At 35.3% G+C, this 21,137-nt stretch overlaps 1 protein-coding gene across 4 annotated transcripts in view; it reads left to right on the plus strand.

Annotated features, from left to right (window-relative positions):
* Positions 1-21,137, plus strand: part of LOC149555734 (alpha-mannosidase-like) — a 120,061-nt gene that overhangs the window by 58,335 nt on the left and 40,589 nt on the right. For all 4 annotated transcript variants that reach the window (XM_089829877.1, XM_089829874.1, XM_089829876.1 and 1 more), the window contains exons 21-23: positions 2,855-2,902; positions 3,272-3,391; positions 17,112-17,177. In XM_089829877.1, the coding sequence (XP_089686003.1) occupies positions 2,855-2,902; positions 3,272-3,391; positions 17,112-17,177 (234 nt within the window). The remainder of the gene's footprint in view (positions 1-2,854; positions 2,903-3,271; positions 3,392-17,111; positions 17,178-21,137) is intronic.

Consider the following 21,137-nt stretch of genomic DNA (forward strand, 5'->3'; position numbering starts at 1 on the left):
GAATTAAAGACTATTAGTTATTTATTATTAAGTTATTAGTATTACTGTTATTTCAATTTGAACTATCAATGGTGAAGTATCATGCTATGGAATGGTTTTTTTTTGTATATTTCTTTCATTTCTTTGCATACATAAATTATAGTGTGCGTGTATATATATATGGACGCACCCAAACGCATTAGCATCAGAACCAACATTGGTAACTTAGGGTATAAGTAATCTAAATATCACTGATTATTTTTGACAAAATGAAATTGAAGAAAACTAAATCAATTTTATTTGTAAAATTATTACTAATTGCGGAAATAAGATTGCTTTAATGATGCTATTTAAATGAAAATGTTGTTTTGATTTATTACGCGTTTAAATAGATGGTGTTGATAAAAGATTTAGAATATTTGAAATCCCCAGATTGAAATTAATTTAATTGGTGCTCCTAAGATAAACATATGAATTGTAATTTATTTTTTCGTACATGCAAATCTTCTTGTGTCTTAGCATAGAAATAATTTAATTTGTAAGAATTTCAACGATGATCCTATGGTGAGTGTTGTGACATTAGAGTTCCTTAAGATGTATGTAATGTCCCCATTTTTAGCAGGTTCTTGCAGTTGGCCAAGTCAGTTCATCATAGTGACCCTTGTGAGCTGACAGGTTGTTTTGGGGGTTTTAGTTATGGATTTACTATTTTTAGTAAGTCTGTTTTTAGTAGTTGCTATTTTTGGTAGTACAGTGGGTGGCTTGGCAGTTGGTCGTCACCTGCAGTTAATCTAGTTAAGAATTGCATGAACTCTTATTTGTTTATTATTCATTGAGTTGCATTATTATAATAATGTTTATATTATTATAATAATGACTTTAAGAGTTATTTCTAAAACGCAAGTTGGAAAGAATCTAGTGTTGAGTTCTTTTGGGAAACTTTCACAATTTCTAAAGTGGAGTTTTATGGAAAATTTTGCCAACGAAAGCTTATAAATGAGAGCTCATTTCATTGGGAAAGGCACGCTTGATTATATATTTGATTTTGTGCCTTCGTGGCTTTTTCCTGGGTTTTTAACTGTACGCCCTTGCTGATATATAAGGGTTGGAAATTCTGAGAGTTGCATTTGCAATTTAGCTACTGAGGTATAGCTAAGATTGCCTAATTTGTCGACTGTTCATTATTGTTCTGAGAAGTGTATTTATTCCACTGCTGAAGTATAGTGGATTTGTCGTATTTCTCCAACTGTGATCATTGTGGCTAAGGAGATTACTACTGAAAAGATTATTGGTTTGGAGATTCTTAAGAGGATTATTTACTGAATTGTGGAGGCTACATTTCCTTGCTGAGAATTTATATTGCCCCTTGCTGATTAATTTAATATTGGAAGGTCTGCATTTTCCTTTGAAAAAATACAGCAGCTGTGGTTGGAAACAAGTCATATTCTATCAAGGGTCTGGACGGCAGCATTTTTTAGTCCTTTTGATGACTCCCAATTCTGCCTTGAAGATGAACTTCCACTAAGGAGTCATGTATGCCAAGCTGGGAGTGTGTTCATTCTGCCTGCTCGTGTTTGGGTGTTTAGGAGCATTGTCCTCGCATCATTTGCCTAGCACGTGACTTCCATATGGCATACATCAGATTTTATAGTTGAATAAGGGGCAGTAAATTACTGGCAGCTGGGTGTGGCTATTAGGGAGCTGCTGTGAGCAGCAAGAGACTGAATTGGTGGCACGTCTTGGTGATTTAATGCATTTAAGGTGCCAAATTAACAAAGTGTATTTCTGATTTCCAAATAAATGCAAGGAACATCTATTCAGTTTTAATCCGGTTTAATTTCATGTAATGGTTGATTCATTTTTACTTGAGCAAAATACAAACAAATTAGAAAACTTTTAGAAATTGCAAAAAGAATTCTTTGTACTTCAATATTTGAATTGGGAACCGGCTAGGGGTTTTTACAAAGTACTATGATACTTTTTCTTCAGTTTCATCTTGTTTTTATAACTGAAAAATCTCAGCAGGCTTGGAACGTATTTTGCTGCAAGATTCAACATTGTTAAAACTTCAAATTTCAAACTAAAAGTAATGTTCTCAATGCTTACTGTGAGAATGTTTCAGATCATGAACTTTAATGTGCTGGGTTGAAACTGTAAGTCAACTATACAAGCAGAAAATAGCAACTTCAAAAGGGGCCTATTCTCTACACAGCCTATTCTGTTTCTTGTTTCTATCCAGTTGAGTGATATATAATGTTCTTGATTTCACTTGATCACTTTAGCAAGCCTTTGACCATGTTATATTAAATACATATTTCAGTAATTAACCTTATTATAAGAAGATGTCATTAAGTATTCACATTTGACTGATGTGCCTCAATCCTAGTTGTACACAATATATATATTATAAACTGAGGATTATATAATAATCAAATGGTTATAGTCATCTGGAAAAGTAGCTGTGAATAATCCCAGACATTGTATTCACAAAACACAGAAAGAATACTCAATAATCTTGAATACACATCCACCAACTCAAGAATAAGTTACATGCAACTGGTTTCAATCTTGTCAAACTCATATCGATCTCAATGAATTGCTTTCTAACCACTTGTTTATTCTTGTTTTTCATTGTTTTAAAAAAATTCTGTGAAGTGATGAAATTGACTATAACATTTTTTTATATTCATATGCCTTTTATAATCCATGGAAGGACTGTAGTTTTAAATTTTAGGCCATTTGCTGATTATTCTACTTTACAAGGCTGATTATTTTCTTCTAAATCATTATAGCTTTTTATGCAAAGATTTAATTTAATATGTAATGTTGACATCTAAGCTTATACACATATTGACTTGAACTTGATGTGTTGTAGGTTACTAGACTTTACAAGGACAAGGAACATGCCGAAGTGGAATTCACTGTAAGCTATAGCTTACCAATAAAGAAAGACTATATGTTGCATGGATGTTTTACGGAAGTTTATTGTTTATTAACATTCTATAGTGTTTCAATAAATTGTGCCTGCCATAACAATGATGGTTGTGGAATTTTGTCTTGGACCTATATCCCCATTTCCAAGAAACCATTGAATAACCCTATTAACATGAAGTCACCTAAAGAGAAATACAGTTATTTTCTTTTCTATGTTTCCAGAAATTTTATTGTTATATGATTGAGCAAAAGATATTTCACAATCAGATGATGAAACAATCAGATGATGAATGCATATGACATTGTTATCTATAATAATTTCTGTTTTCTAACAATTTGATATTTAATGTACTTGAAGATTGGTCCGATTCCAGTGGACGATGGTGTTGGAAAAGAAGTGATCACTCGAATGACAGCAAACATGGCTACCAACAAAGTCTTCTACACAGACTCCAATGGAAGAGATTTTATCAAGCGGGTAATTTTCTTTTTCTATAGCAATCTCTAATATACCTAGATTTTCTGGAATACTTAAAATTTATTGGAAGAGGTTTAATAAAGTAGAGAAATTTTTGTTTCTTTCACTATAATATACCTTTATTTTCTGGCAATCATTTAAATTATTTTGAGATATGTGATCTTCGTCACACATAAAAGTTTTAAAGCTATTTTAACCTTATACCATAGAGTCTATGGTATTAGAAACAGAATGCAAATATGAAAAATAAAACACTGGAGGAGTACCTCTTTTTATTCAAGGTTCAAACAACTACAAGAAATCTGGACTATATGAACTGTCTTTAATGTTAGATCAGAGAAGGCAAGATATTCATGAAAATCATGAAGGAATATGCAGTCAAAGTTACCAAAAGATTAAATCTCAAACTACTTGTAGAAAAATATCGGGGGGTTATTTTAAAATGGAATATAAATTATCAATAATAGATCTTGATTGGGCAAATTAAGCCTTGTTGAAGTTGGTAGAGCAAACAAAATATTATTTTAACTTTTACCATTATTGCAGATATAAAATGCTATATAATATATTATTTCATTGGGATACTATACCATTGATTGTATTTAGCTTTCTAAAAATCTCTTTCTATTAATAATAGAATTACCTTAAGAAACAAGAAAATAACTTCTGGATATCAAATCTAATATAATATTAGTAACAACACTTAACCCCTTCTCACACCTTTATTTTAATAATCTTATTTTTTGAATATGCTCTCAAATCCTAATTTCTTGATTTAGTTAATTCCTAATTAAATAAGTCCTAAGCCTAGCCTCAATTCCTAACCTACATCTTTCACCATCATCTCTAAACCTATATGTGTGAGAAACCCTTCCCAAGATGGCCAATCACCTCATTTAGATAACCAACTACATTCTTATAAGAATGTCTCATCTTTTTCCTTCTGGATTTGGTCACATAAGTGTAAGCAATCTTGAGTCACCTCCTCTATGCATTTTGTTTCCTCTCTTAAATGAGCCATCACTTTCAAAGGTTGCCCACACGTCTGAGAAATTCATCCCCTTTCAGCACCAATTACATTGCTTGTGCAGCATCTACGTGTCTTCCACTTAGGAGCCACCTCATTGATCCTCTTGCATCCTAGCCCTTCATCTGATTATGAATCCCAACTGTCTATTTCCCTCCAAGTCCTATAAATAGGAACCTCTCCTTGAGCATTTCATCTGTCTTTCACATGCAATTGTTATTATGCTCATTTATCTCTAGAATTCTCATATCATAGTGTTCTTATGCTATAGTTTAATCTTATATTCCTATCTCATTTGCATACTAATCTTTGTTGAATCCATCTGAGAGTACTATCTTGTATCTTTAACATCATTTAATGTGTTTTTCATACCATCCTGATTGCATATCATCATATTATATTCATTTTGATCTTGCATATCATCATCCATATTAGTTTTAGCATATACTTAGTTGCATTCTCGTAGCTTCATTTCATCCTTCGAAAACTTTGCAAGCATTTGCATAAATCATTAGTTGTTTTGGAGAGCATATCCACATTCTGTCATCAAAGAGAAAATCAATGGAACAAGGGTGCTTGCATTCAACCTTAATAAAGGTATACAACCTTAATAAAGGTATATGTTGATCTTTGTTTGCTAGATTTTTTTAATAACTTGTTTACCTAGCTTGCAATTTTCATGTTTACATTTTGGCACCCCTGGTGAGACCAACAAGATTCAACACCAACTTTAGACATATCTGATATAGATGAAGCAATGTGTGCTCTTTTTGACCTTAGAGATCTTTGAGACTATGAGCATGAAATCAAGTCAAATGATTAGGGGTATTTGGACGACCAATCAACTCTCTTAGTCACAAAAGTTAACTGTTAAACACAAGATAGCAATTAAAAAGAACACAAAACATGTCTTGGTGAAAACCTAAGGCACCTTCGGATCAAGAAAAAATCAAAATAAAGGATGCATCTTTTGGTAAAAACCTTTTTGAAACACCAAAAGAGGGAGAAGTTGACTTGCCTTTCATGTCTCTTTCATGGGGGAAATCCTCTTTGCTTATAAAAGATACAGTCGAAGTAAATCTTGGTACGCCAAAAGAACCTAAGATCACATTTATAGCAGTGTCCGTAAATGACAGAAAAAACAGACATGATTGAGTTCCTTTGCAAAGCACAAAATAATTTTTAACTATGCAAGTTGCATCCACAAATAGCCCTATTAGTGAAGGTAGAATTACAAAAAATGCGTGATGCCGAATTCTTAGGACCCATTGATTATCTTGAATGGATCTCCAACATTGTGTTAGTAGGTAAAGTTGCTGGAGGCATTCACATTTGTACAGATTTTACAGAACATGAGATGCTATTTCTTTTGGATTAATTTATTGGTTACAATCAAATCAAAATTGCAGCAGCAGTTCAACACAATACCACGTTCACTAAACCTTGAAGTACTTTCTGTTACCAAGCCATGACCGTTGGATTGAAATATGTCAGAACCATATATCAGCATGCTATGATGACTATATTCCATGACCTACTATATGATAGTATGAAAGGCTACTTTGTTGATCTTTCACGTAAATAAAAAACTAGAAAATCACACATTGCCATAGTCACAAGGATATTTGACAGGTTAGAGAAGTATAAAGTATGGCTGAATCCCAAGAAATACGTCATTGGTGTACGATCAAGAAAGTTGTTAGGTTGTCATGTCCCCTCTTTTAGCTCAGTCTAGCAGAGACGTGTGAGTCAGCTTATTATGGGGTCTTGTAGGTTGACAGGGTTGGATAGAGACCCAGTATGGTTATTTAGTGTTGGGGACTTGATGTTTTGGCAATTATTGATCAGTTGGGAGACGTTCCTTGTTTTTAGGAGGCAGTTCCTACTTTTTAGGAGGTATGATCTTGCCCAGGGTTGCGTCTCCATGAGATTACTCTTTGGGTTCAATTTCAGAGGGATAGGGCTTGTTTCCTAAATTTTAGGAGCATGCCTAGATTTTAGGGATGAGACTGCCAGTGGATCCTTGATTTCCGACTTAAGTCATAGACAGGTGACAAGATGATTTTATGGTTTGTGATGTCAGTTGGGCATTTTGTGGCTATTTGGGTTATATTTTTAATATTTCCTAAGTTAGCATTTATTAATTAAATAAGGCTAAGTTATTAGCCATTTTGGAGTAATAAGGGGTTTTTGGCACCATTTTGGAGTAATAAGGGGTTTTTGGCCTCATCTGGATGCGCATCCTATGGTGTGATAGCTCGTTGGAAAGGTCTCGAAATTTTCTAAATCTTTCTCTTTGGTCTTAGGGTAATTCAGTGAATAGATTTCTGTCTATGAGGAAAAAGGTCATTTTCTAGTAACATGACCACTTTAAAATAAGAAATTATAACACTTTCACTACCCAACGCCACTTGGAGACACTTAGGGTTCGATTTGCAATTGAGAGGGGTTATAAGGAGATAAAAGCTTCATTCTAAGATCATTTTTTGCATATTTGACAACTTGTTTATGAATTTTCTCTGAATGGGCAATTTCTAGTCTGGGACACAAACCCCAGGTTAGTGATTGGCTGGGATGTAGCCCTTAGCAATCTTTGGCACCGAATCTCTTAGGGATTGTGCGTGGTGATTAAGGAAAAAGGCATCAAGTCTCATTGGGGTTTTAGCATGCCATATCATCTTTCTAGTTGGGACGTGGTTCATTGCAGCTTGTGGGACGCCATTTGCAGCAGATACACCACGTGGTGTATAGAGTATTGCTTGTATTCACCTCCAAATGTATGTTGGATTCGAGAACAATCTTCACCTTCTAGTTTGACATCAAATTTGTATGTGAGCTTTGGGAAATGCATTGAATTTATTGCTTGGCTCTATAATTCAGACAAATCTGCCTCGTACGGTTTGCAATAATTTTGATTTTTACTGAATACCTTATTTATTTCAGTCTTGTTTCATGGTTTCTGTTCCCTATTCCTTTCTATGTTATAAAACCATAAAAAACAAACTAACCTTTTTGCAATTCTGTCTAGTTCTGCAAGAAAACATAAATAAACAGGAAAACAAATTTAAAAATATAAAATTATAGCAAATCAGCAGAAGAGATCCATCAGGGATCTTTCATAGGTTAAATCATGCGTGTAGAGGAATTGAGGTGGATCTAAAGAAAGTAAAAGATAATTTATTGCCTCCCAAAAGACTAAAACAGCTTTGCAGCTTACAAGGAAGACTTCTGTCCATCCATATATTTTTCTCTCAATTTGCAGATAATGTTCACCCTTTTTTGTCACCTCCTTCGGAAGGATATCAAGTTCCTATGCGATTGTCTATGCCAGAAGTTTTTTGAACAACTTAATTAGTATTTAGCTACACCACGAGCATTGGTCCTGCTTGTCCCAAGCTGACCTTTGATCCTAAACATCTTTGTTGCTACTGTTGTACTAGAAGACCTCTTAGCACACCTAGATGATAGTGTAAAAGAACAAACAGTCCGTTACTTGAGCAGAACACTTGTTGGACATGAGTTGAGCTACATAGCTATAAGACAAGCATGTTTGATCCATGTCTTTTGTACCCAAAAAATTCGTCATTACATGCTTAATTACAAAACCCAACTCATTGCGAAGATTGATCCACTCAAGTACCTAATGTCTACAGTAGCACTTGTTGGCTGTACAACAAAATGGGTTAAGGGTTGTGTTTGTGAGTGAGTTTGATATTTTTATACATGGATCAGAAGGCTATAAAAGGATAATGGATCGCGGACCAATTAGTAGAAGCTCCTATTCCAAGAGACCCCCCTCATTGTAGATTTCCTCGGTGCATCTACCATGACTGTTACCTTGAGTATACAATGGAAGCTCTATTTTGACTGATCATTCATGCAGAAAGGATTACAGGCAGGATTATTGTTTGTGACAACATTGGGAGACTATATCCCAAAATCCTATAAGTCGACATATGTGTGTACAAACAACATTGCAAAATACTAGGCCTTGGTCAAAGGGCTTTGTCTAGATGTCCAATGGAAAATCACTAGCCTACTTGCCTTTGATGACTCTTGCCTATCAAACAAGTTAATGATGAATGTCAAACCAAGGATGATAAGTTGCTTCTCTACCATAGGATGGTCATAGATCTGAAACAATACTTCACAGAATTCCAATTATAACTTCCCACAAATTCCTATAACCCAAAACAAGTCTTCTGACGCAATGGCTACCATCGGATCCCTAATCTCTATGCCTAAAAATACTCATAAGTGTAAGTTTCTTGTCGAGAAACTTAAGGTTCATGTTTATGACACACTGAAATCTGAAATGGTGTATGATTTTGTTGGTCCTGACTCTTCCTAGTACCAATCCTCACCCCTAACCAATGAAAGACATCCATTTGCCGAACTTGCCAATAGACGATCCTAGGTGATACCCTCTTTTGCAAACACTTTGATGAAACTCACCTTAGATATGTTGGATCAGGAAAAGCTAAAACAATGGTTAACGAGGTTCATTAAGGAATTTGTGGGGCACACTTCAATGGTATGACTCTTGCATACATGATTCTAATGACTGACAATGGAACAAGACACTTATGATTGTGTGAAGAGATGTGTGCCTTGTTAATAGCATGACGATTTGATACACACACCTTCCCAATGCCTACAACTCACTATCATACCTTGGCCCTTTTCCTGTTGGGGACTTGATCTTGTTGGACATATATGCCCTAATACCTCTAATGACCATAAGTACATTATTGTTGCCACTAAGTATTTCACTAAATGTATTGAAGCCCTTCCTCTTACACCACGAGAAAGTAGATCTCAAAGTTCATTCTGCATTACCTTATATGCTTTTATATTATTCTAGAGGACATTATAATTGATAATGGGCCCCCTTCAAGAATAAGGATGTCACAGAGTTGTGTAAGAAGTTTGGCACTAAGAAACTCTTTTTCTCCAATGACTACTCAAAAGAAAATAGTCAAGTTGAGGCTACAAATAAAACCATCATTTAAATCCTCAAAAGTTAATGAAGTTGGGTGTGGTTGACATCTGCATTTATTTATCACCTTCTAGGCTTGCTGCACTTCCATCTGCACAGCCATGTGAGCCAGTCCATATTTCATCATTTACGGTACTGAAGTCATCTTCCCATTGAGATTGGGATCCCTTCTCTCAGAATCTCCTTGAAGAATTTGTTACCATTTGCAAGAGCTTCAACTTCATGACGAGAGGCATTTTGATGCCCTAAACCACCTCTGCATGTATCAAAAGTACTTATGGTAACAGTATAACAAGAAGATCAAATCTCATGAGCTAGAAGTTGCAAACCATTTCCTAAGGTAGAATCAGAAGAAACTCTAGAGCCATGAAAAGAAAGGAAAATTTGAGCCTAATTGGTTTGGCCAATATATCGTCAAAACTAAGTATATATCTGGAGCTTATCAACTAGAAACATCAGAAGGAGATCCTTTCCCTAATTCTGTCAACATCATGCATTTGAAACACTTCTATGCATAGTTTTTCAAGGAGTCCCATCTTGTAAAAGAAATACAAGAAGTAAAGAGAAACAGTCGTGGCATGGTTCCTTTGTGTGGAGTAGACTGTCAAACAAACAAGGTAGATTTAGGAACATGTATGGTTCCTTGTGTTTGAGAGCCTACTCCACATGACTAAATCCCCAATCCCCCTTGCATTTAATTGTTGCATTTTGCATTTTGAATTTGAATTTTGAGGCTCCTATTTATTTCCATAAACCAGCTGAGTCCCCCTCCCAAACATTTTGATACACACAAAGACATTGGATTTAGTGGTCTGAGTTACATTAATTGCATTTCATATTAGGGTCATCGTAATTGCATCTTATCATGAATGCTTCTTTGCATATTATCTACATATCATTAAGGATCATTAAGTTGCATTTAAATCACATCTTGCATTAGGTACATTTAGTCTTAATTAGAGTCATTGCATATCATTTTAAAGATCACTCGAGTTGATAATCATTAGGGTCTTTAAATTCATTGTGCATTTAGTTGATTTCATTAACATCATTGCATTAATTCTGCAATATATTCATGTAGTTACATTCCTATCATATTATTGGCATTACATAAGTCATCTCATTTATTTCATTATATTGCATACATATAGTTATTTTAAGTTTCATTATGTTCATTTACATCATTTGATCATTTACATATTAAGTCCATTTGCATTCCATCAACAACCTATCATATAATGCACTGCATGAGCCGCATATATCTGCATCATCATACACCCGTGCATAACATCCATAATCTATCGCATGTGCATAATCATAAAGGTCCATGTATTCTTGCATCACACATGTTTGTACCACAATCATACATGCATCATCATATCATATAGCTGCATCCTATACGTACACACCTTGCATCACGACATGTCAATTTCATATAAGCATTACATATTCATCATAGATATAATGTCATATAGATATCCATACATATTATGTAGACAACAAATAGGAATCAATTGCATCATACTATAAGCATCATCATCATTATAAATATCCATCAACATAGTTCATAAATGTGATAAAAATGTCCATCAAAGTGTCTCATAAAACATCATATAGAAATCATTGTAAGTCCATCAAATAGATACATGCATAACTAATCACTATTGTATAGGTGTCATCTCGAAAATCAAAACTGTTTCTAGAGTGATTGGTAGGAGATGTTGTCACTACTTAGGTTGAGAAGGTTCCTCTTCCTCATCCCTTCTTGTTGGTTTTGATGCCCTCAGTCCAACTGACCCCCTATGGACAAGCTACCTATGTTTGCAAGCTATCCCTTGCACCGCTGACAATACGTTTCTCCAGATCTAGGCTAGTAGCAACATGTCTTGCTCAACTCTCTCTCTCTCTCTCTCTCTCTCTTTCTTGACTAATTAATGCCAGTGTATCTTGAAGGTTATCATAATCTTTCCAAAGCTTTATGTTTCTTGAAACCTATGGACCCTTTGGTATCTATTTTATCCTTAATCATGTACCTGAGGAGCCTATGCTCTCCCAATTGGTCCTTGTCCTTCCTAGCCTGTGTTTGTCATGCTCTTTTCCTTTGTACTTGAACCTCTTCTCTCGCTCTTCACCCCCTCTCCCTTCGTCATCTCCATCTCCATCTCCATCTCCATCTCCATCTCCATCATCTCATCCCCCTCCTTGCTCATCGATATCCATATCTCCTGGCTGTTTTTATGTGGCTACGTGACCTGGATTTGTTAGGTCCACTGGTAAGTGTGTCACCCACCATGCTGCATATGCCATTTTAAACGTCGCATCCTGACCCTCCAATTTCCTCACCCATTGCACTAGAGTCTAATCTCACCAGCTAGATCATACAGACATTGCATATGCATACCTCCACACTTGCCTCCCCGGTAACATGTGGATGAACTAAAAGATCCTTGATGGATGCCCTTGCTGATTTGCTGTAGTTTTTAAATTAATAAACTATATTTTCCTGTGATTTCTTTGATGGTCTTTGAGAATAGACAGAAGTTGCAGAAGGTTTTGTTTTTGTTTTGTGTTTTTTGATAGTTTTCACATAGTAATGAATAATGAACAATAAACATGAAAGGAGACTGAAAATAAATAAGAGCATAGAGCCAAATCAGAATTGCTATAAATCGTACCAGGCAGATTTCTGATTTATAAAGCCAAATAATAAATCCAATGCGATTCCAAGGGGCTTACATCCAACAATGATGCCAAAATGGATGGTCAATAATGAACATGAATCAAGGATACATCTGAGGCTGAATACAAGCATTCCTTATATTCCACATGGGGTGTACTTGCTGCAAATGGCGGCCCTAAGACTGCAAGAATCACGTCCCAGCTGAAATAATCAATCTGCAATGCTGAAACCATAAATTTGCAACCTGAATCCACAATAAAGAATGGCGTACTCTATCCTTGATAGCAACGCACACTGTCTGAAGAATCCAATGCCAATAACTGTTGAGGGCTACGTCCCAGCCAATCCAAAACTTGGGGTTTGCGTCCTAGATGAAGAATTGCTCTCTCAGAGCCAATTCACAAAAACAAGTTTTTCAATATGCAAAAGATAATAAGAAATTAGGTTTCCATCTCCTTATATCCCCATCCAATTGTAAATCGAATCCTAAAGGGAAATTACACTTTGCCCTTTAAATAAAATATAATAAAATAACATTTTCCCAATTAAAGTCGTCCATGCTATAGGAAAAACATTACCTTACTAAAATTCCATAGCTGAAGGCACTAAAAAGTCTATAGATAGTAAAAATCATGTATAATAATTCGAGACCTTTCCAACAAGCTATAACACATAGGTGTACTTGATCAACTGAAGTCAGAATCCCCTTATTACTTCAAAATGGTTATATTATTAACCTTATTTTAATTTATTTAATCACAAACTTAGGAAATATTTAAATATATTAAAATATTTTCCAAATGGTCCCAAAAGGCCCAAAATGACCAATCAAACATGAATCTGACCTTGTCACCTGTCTGTGACTGATGTTGGACAAGATGGGTCAACTGGCAGTCCATCCCTAAAATCTAGGGATGCTCCTAAAAAGTAGGAGACAGCCCCAATCAACCTAAATTGAGTCCCAATGACTCTCCTCTACTGTGTGCACCTCTGAGAGAATTGTCACTGAACTGGGAGTTCCTCCTAAAAAATAGGAATGCCTCCTAAAAAATAGGAGATGCGCTCTAAGTCTCCAAAACGTTCGCCGAGGTCTCCAAATGCCTCCTAGACCGCTCCTATTCAATCCCTACAAATTAGGAATCCCTCCTAAATTGTAGGAAACTGTTGTCTACTACTCCAAACTACTTGGGAAGCTCATGCAGGACTCTCAAAGCCCCTGGGTTGGTTCCCTCTACGCTCTGCTGGCCTATGGGAACCAGAGAATAGACCAACCCTGCTAGAAATGTTGTCACTAAGGAAGGGCAGAAATTGGGGACATGACACGAACTAGCCCCCTATTGTTGATATTCTAGATAATCCCAAATAGTTGTATAACTCATGTTGGCTGTTATCCCTTGATCTGATGTATCCTGCAACCCATTAGCTAGTAGTCTAGTTTTACAAAGGTGAGGTAGTACTCATCCTTGCTTTCGTCCTCCTACCTAGTAGCCTCATCCAACACTCCCCAAGCCTCACAATCCCTATAAGGTGTCCACGAGAACACGTGAAGGTCATCTAGACCTCCTTTAGTAATTTGTAGCTCTCATGGATGAATATCAATTTGATGTTTTGTATGTACAGATGTATGACTTTGTTATGTCAATGGTATAGTTTGAGTGTTCCCATTACAACGATGTGCACCCAGGCACATACCAACACCAATGTAACTATTTTGTCTAGGTTATTGTACCCAAAAGATGCGCACGTGTAGATTGAGGTACAATTAACCTATTATGGTATAACCCCAACAATATATGGTGCTAGATTCTAGCATTTGAACGAAAATTGGATCCAACTGCAAACCCCTGTCCTAATATGTGAGGTAGCATATGACCCTCGATCAGTCTAATGAAATACAATGCTAGCTGCAATAGTCTCCTACCGACTATTGCTCTACGTGGCATCTATGTGTGATCCTTGGGAACCCTTTGTGTTAGACGCTTGAAGAACAATTCCATTTAGTAGTTGACATTGTCTAACTTGTACTCCAGATTGACCCCTCTGATGAGGACTTGTTATATCCTCCACAAGTCTAGTAGAGGGATGGTCAACTCTCACGTGTGTGAAAAGTGGACCTATCAGTATGTCACTTCTCTATGCGTGTCATGATCATCCCATTGTGTGCTTGCATCTTAGACTAGTGATGATAATCCCACCACTATCACTAATCCTCGCTCTCTAGCTGTCATCTTCTCCCGCAACTGCATAGTTGTTGGCCAATGCTTGTGTGACCCAAGTGGTGGAAACAAAGCCTATAATCCATCCAACTCTATTTTAGTTAACCTTTTTGCCTTGAACCTTTTTACCTCCATTTCAATTCTGATTGGGGCATCATGTCACTCACTTTCTTGAACCATCCTAAATCCCCTGGAGTGTTTTTCAACACTCCTTCCTTTTCACTCAACGCCCTTTCCATCTTTGGCATAGGGATCGGTTCTTAGGCGTATGAATCAGTTCATGCAATCACCCATCCATGATTGCTCCCTTGACTAGCTTGTAAATTCCAATTTATGGATCGACATTTATGCACCATCCTCTTCCTTGCTTTGTTGTTTGTAGAGGCATTGATCGTACAATTGACATTTGTGTGAATGTCAATCATGCGATTGGCATTTTTTCCCTAACAACTTCCTTCATCATTAAATATTTGTATGACATCTACCTACTAAGAAATAAATGCACTGAAAGGAAAGTACAAGGAAGTGCCTAGGCACTCACCGAATGTTCATAGTCCATCAGTTATTGGTGGACCTGTATACGCCTACCAAGATGGTCCTTCTCCCTCTGTTTAGCCATCTCTTTTACCATAAGCTCTGGTATTTGACTAGTCAATGTTGAAAATGATCTCTCCTAGGGCCTTCTAGATCTACTTACAGCCCCCTAGTTTCTTCGTGGACCCTATTATTCCTACCATTCTTGCCCACACCTTGCCAGCCATGCAAAATCCTTTTTTCTTTTGTTTCTCCCCCCGTTTCCTCTTTTTTTTATGTTTTTGAGGAAATTCCTTGAAATTAATTTTTTGAGTTATTTTCTCAAGAAGCCACATACTTTTAACATCATCACTTTGGCATGATTTCCCGGCCTTCATTTCCCTCTGGGGCATCTTATTTTCTTTTCTTTAATGTGACGCCAGTCTGGATATCGCATCAAAGGGGAAAATATAGACATCTAAAAATGTCCCTTCCAATTCTATGTTATTCCCCTTTTAGTTTGTTGAATCTTGTTTAGTTAATTGAATTCAACTATTAATTAATTTTAATTAATTAGTTATATTTTCCCCCTTCCATATAGTTAATTAAAGTTATTTAATTAATCGTGTTCATATTGCTTCCATAGTCCCCCATGGATTTAATTTTAATTAAATACATGAACCCCATCTCACACCTTTATTTGAATAATCTTATATTTTAAATATCCCCTTAAATTCTATAGGATTTGTTCAGATATGTGTGAACAAACTTGAGCTACCTCTTCTATGCATTTTGTCTGCACTGCTAAATGGGCCATCATTTTCAAAAGTTGCTCACACGTGTGAGCAACTCATCTCCTTTGTATGGCCAGTTACCTTTCTTGTTGTTAATGTTATAGCTTCCATTGGATGATAATTCAATATGATTGATTTAATCAAATAAATATATAGCTTATTATGCTGTATATATTATTTGTATCATATATATTATTTATTTATATTTATAATATTTATTATATACATTATACCTATAATAAATATTTGTTAATACATATTAAACTATATATAGTTCTAACATTATTCTCTATGACATAAGACACAGAAAATAATGCTCTTTATACCTATATTCCAAATATTTCAATAAATATTAGTACTGCCACTAGGTGGCGTGACATAGGTACATACTTACCTTGCTTGGCTTGGCGTGGGCCTTGATATTGTTATCTTGCTCATTGTGTAAGGAGTCTTTTCCGCTTATGTGGCGGATGCCTATTTTCCTCCTTGCTTGTGCCTTAGTTAATAACTTAATACACAGCTCAAGGTGGAGTATAATGCGTTCTTTGCTGTTGACCACCAATCATTCCCTTCTTCTTTTTGAGTGCCAAGGGTGGTGTAAACTCTGTAACAACAACAATATGGCGGGTCCCTCCCTTATTGCTAGGATACCTCACGTCAGCTTTGACTGATGTATAGCTCTCATCTATGAGTATCATGTTAGAGGCAATGTAAGGTCTGCATCGGGATTATTAATATTGGCATCTGCATTTTAAACATGTGTTGACCACATGCATGCTATCATATCCACCTCTCAAGTGATGTTATACACGTCAACTCCAATCACATGTTCGGGCTCGATTATTAAAGGAAGTTTCATTAAACAGTCTCGAACTTATGTTTATCTTCTAAGTGGGTTGTGCGAATAGTCAAGCAGTGTCTATTGAGTCACGTCCCTATATTTAATAGGATATACAATAAGAGGTTCTATTCTTCTTTGGAGAAAAAAACAATAACACATCAAGTGCCATTACAAGGAGTTATAAACTTAGATAATATATATCATAGAAAATTTCGAACATCAAAATAATTCATAAATCTGATCAAATTTTAGCACTTGTGTGGCATCTATGTGGCTTCCACTTAGGATCCACCTTATTGATCCTTTTGCATCCTAGCCCTTCATCCCATGTTGACTCCGAACCATCCATTTCTCTCTATCTATCTCTTTACAACTTAGATAGATAGATTTGGACAACAACTTCTCATGGACTTATTATTATTGAATGGACATGGACCCTCTTTTCAACTAATAAGGCTAACATCTTAATAGTTCCATTTCCTCAAGAATAGCGCAACTTTGCAGTCATGCACTTACAGTGCTTGGATAAACTTGGATTCATAAATTGAAAAGCATTGCTCTTTCCTAATATTTCTTAATTTGCAGAATTATATATGATTTACACTTTGGAACTAGATAAGAATTGAACTAATCTTTTTTGTGTGAGACAGGTGAGGGATTACAGAACTGATTGGGATCTACAAGTACACCAACCTGTGGCAGGAAATTATTATCCAGTAAGTTTTGAAAATTCAATTGTAATATATGATCTGTAAACTGCTATGTGATTTGGTGTTTCAGAAGTTGTTGACATGAATCCTAGGATCAACATTAAATGAAATATGAGCAACTTTATTTAAATTATCTCAGTAATTCATAAAGTAATCATGTGGAAGGATTTTCAAACTTTTTTTAGTGTTCGATTTCTTGTGGCAAAGATTTTGATAAGTTTCAATCTTTTAGTAATAAAATCTTAGTTCTGAGATACCAACTATTGATAAAAATTAAATATGCGTTCAGACTTTCATAAATATGTATGCTACATTTTCAAGATTAATCAAACTCTTATGGGATTCATGGGTTTATATGGACATAAAGTTATGTTAATTCTCTAAAGAAAAATAAATCCTTCAAGGTAGCTTCAGGAAAATGTTATGCGTCTGAGAAAGGTACAATATAAAGAATTTATGAGAACTTTAAATGTAGCCTAAAAGTTAGAATGAAATGATAGTTGAGAAACAATTCAAACTAGTATGCATTTGATTGCAATTGCAACTACTTTTTATTGTTATACTGCCTCATGTTCATGAGACATAAAATCCCTTGGAATTGTTTAAATTCCAAGAAAAAGGAAGTTTTGTAGTCATACGATTTCAAAAGAGGGCATAGACTAACAATCCTAAATATGAGCTGCAAAATCTTTCCCAAGTTTTCGTCCCCAATAAATATCATAATAGGTTGAGTGTTAAGAGGATTGATGACCTATGAAGTGTTCTTTCTCCTTTGAATATATGGCTACAAACCATATATGATCATCTTATGCTTCTCAAAAGTTCGTTGGATATGGACTTAAGGTATATACGCATTATTATTGCATGCTATCCATGTGCCATCCCCCATTTATACCTCATCTACAAGTCAGCTATGCATATACTATTATATATTCATTATTTAGAGACACTAAGCAGAATAGAGAGTGAGAAAGATAATATCAATAACATATGTAGGCTATTTATTATGTTAGTGTCAAAAAATACAACCTCTTTCTATCTCAAAAGTTGTGTGAAGTGTCCAATGGGCAATGACAATTTCCATTATGTGTGGGAAGATTTTCATCAACGATGTGATTTCTTGTTCTATTGAAATGGGCAGCTCACCTGTGTTAAAAAGATATAAAAAACTAAGATTGACATTGTTTTCCTCCATTTTGTGATGACAAAATGGAGGTATTGACATTGCTGTCCTCCATTCATCACAAAATGGAGTTATTGACATTGTTGTCCTCCATTTTGTGATGACAAAATGGAGGTAACCGTACAAAACTTTTCCAACTAAGTTTCACATCTCTCTGAGATAATTCACTATTTAATTGGCCAACATTGATCAACCAATTGTTCCCAATTTGCATAGTGAATCCTCTTACCGAAGACTTTTGTCAAGTCCTTTTTGTTTTTTCATTTTATTAGCCTATGTTTGATTTTTGAGGCCTTCAACGTCCCTTTTGTGTTTCTGAGTACTTGTTTAATTGATTTTAGTTTTTTGTTTCCTTCAATCTCTTGCTTTTGGTTTTCCTTCAATCTATTATACCTTAGGGGTGAATTGGATTTGTTAGTCAAAGATATAACCATTTAAGTGCCTGAAAAGTGGACTCTCCAAGCTCAACAACATAATTAAAAACATTAATGTTATATTTTAATGTTGAGTTGCACTTTTTGAAAAATATAACTTAAATTCACTTTATCTTATGTTTTCAAGTTACTTTATGACTTAAGTTTATCACAAGTCATTTTGTGCATTTTATGTTATATTTTGATGTTGAGATTTGCTTTAATGTTTTATTTTAAAATATTTAAGTGAAATGTTACTTTTTGAATATATTTGCACTTTATATGTAAAATATAGTGTAAATATGATGTTTGACCCCTTTAAGTGATATTTTCTTAATAGTCAACTAGACATGTGCTAAATAGGAAACTTAAGTGATTCAACTCAACATGTCTTTTCTTATAACATGTTGCATGCAAATGCAAATAACCAAAATATGAAAATGCTCGCCAAGATTGTGATTTACCTTGGATGCCCAAATGCAAAGATATTTAAAATCATGTTTCTAAAAACACACAATCACACTCCAAGAGTGCGATTTGCATGTAAAGGCAAAAATAAAACATGCAATCACCTTTGGTTTGTGCAATTTACTGATGGGGTGGAAATGTTTGACTTGTGCAAACCAAAAGCACATTTCCAAAACATGTGATGGCCCTTGGAGAGTGTGATTTGCCTTGAGGACATGTTTCCAAATGAAGCGCAAATATGCAAATGCCCTCCAAGAGTGCAATTTGCACTAAGAGACTATTTCCTTGCTTTTTATAACATGTAATGAGGCTCCAAGAGTGTGATTTTCTTCTTTCTTGCCAATACTTGCATGTAAAAGCATTTGTAGGGCATATTTTCCCAAATACATGCTAGGTGTTACATGAAATGGCAGTCCAAGAGTGTGATTTGCACTAAAAACCAAAAATACATGCATATTTAAAACTTGCATTTGCATCTCAAGTGTGCGATTTTGGCTTTGTGCACATGCAAATGCCTTTGGAGACCCTGATTTTACTTGCAATATGACTTGCACCCATGTTGCATATTGAAAACATGCGTTTGGATGTGGAGACCCCAATTTTGGCCATAAACTCAAAATCAGCCAAATGCATATGTTTTCCTTGCATATTCTAAACATGCAAATGCACTTGGAGAGTGCGATTTGCTTCTTGCACCCAAAAACACAACAAGCTATTGCATCTCAAAACCCTGATATTGTCCTTCGGGTGAAAACATTTGGGTTTATTGCATTTTTAAAACATGCATTTGCCCTATAAGAACCCAATTTTGGCTTAAACGCACTTGTTTTCCCCATTAAAAACATGTGTTTGGGCATTATAAACCCAATTTTGGGCATTCTAAGGTAAAACACACACACAATAGGGCATTCTAACCTCGATTTTGCATAAAACATTGGAAGGAAAGGGATTTTTAAAAGCTTTTGTAGTCAATACATGCACATGTAATGCGAGTTGGAGAACCCAATTTTGCCTTGAAGATATGTTTTGAAACATGAAAATATTTGGAGAAATGCAAGCTGCACTTTGTGTTAGGCGGATATTTTGCAACCAACAGTTCTAGGTAAAATCCAGTCGCAAAATAGGATGATCAGCCACAACGTGTGAGATAGAGTCTTTCCTACCTTAAAGTGAGGGCTCCTCCTCCTCACCATTTCTTGGATCAACTCAAGGTAAACAAGAAGTTGAGAGATTTTTGTAAAAGGATGTTATCAATATTCTTTCTTCTTAACTTTCAAGAAAGAATCCACTTACCCGTGGAGCGAGTAATGGGTAGGATGGAATCTCTAACTACACTTCTATCTAATAGTTGAAAACAGTGATACCGATAAATCAACACTAACTCAAAGGCTAGCTGAAAGTGTACCAATTTGGCTCTAAGTCCGGTCATATTTTTATATGAATGAACTTTACTAAGCTACTGACAAAGCTTCTATTTTATATATCTCTACAATTGTTCCTAGTCAAAGCTTCGACTCCAATTGCTTTTTTATTTGTTTTATACTTAATTATCAAGAACACAAGCTTACATGAACCAAAGATAACATATGAAAATCATAGACAAAACTTTCAATTCGCACAAGTAACAATTGCACTCAATCAAAATTCAATTTCAATTGCTCCTTTGTATTCACTTTTCTATCAAAATAGTGCTACACAATCAAAGTTATGCTGGCACAGTTTCTCCAGAGCTCTCTTGCATACAATAAAAGAAGATTTTACAATAAGAAGGCACTACTTTATATAGGCAAAGGAGTTGAGAAAAAGATGGAGGAAAAAGTGGGAGCAACTCAACCAACTTTGATTGAATCTAACTAAAAGAGAAATTATTGGGTTACATGCAACTGCACATGCAACTCGCAT

This window comes from Cupressus sempervirens, chromosome 5 (genome assembly GCF_028749045.1).
Source record: "Cupressus sempervirens isolate cs-2001-9-10 chromosome 5, ASM2874904v1, whole genome shotgun sequence".
In the NCBI taxonomy this organism is placed as follows: Eukaryota; Viridiplantae; Streptophyta; class Pinopsida; order Cupressales; family Cupressaceae; genus Cupressus; species Cupressus sempervirens.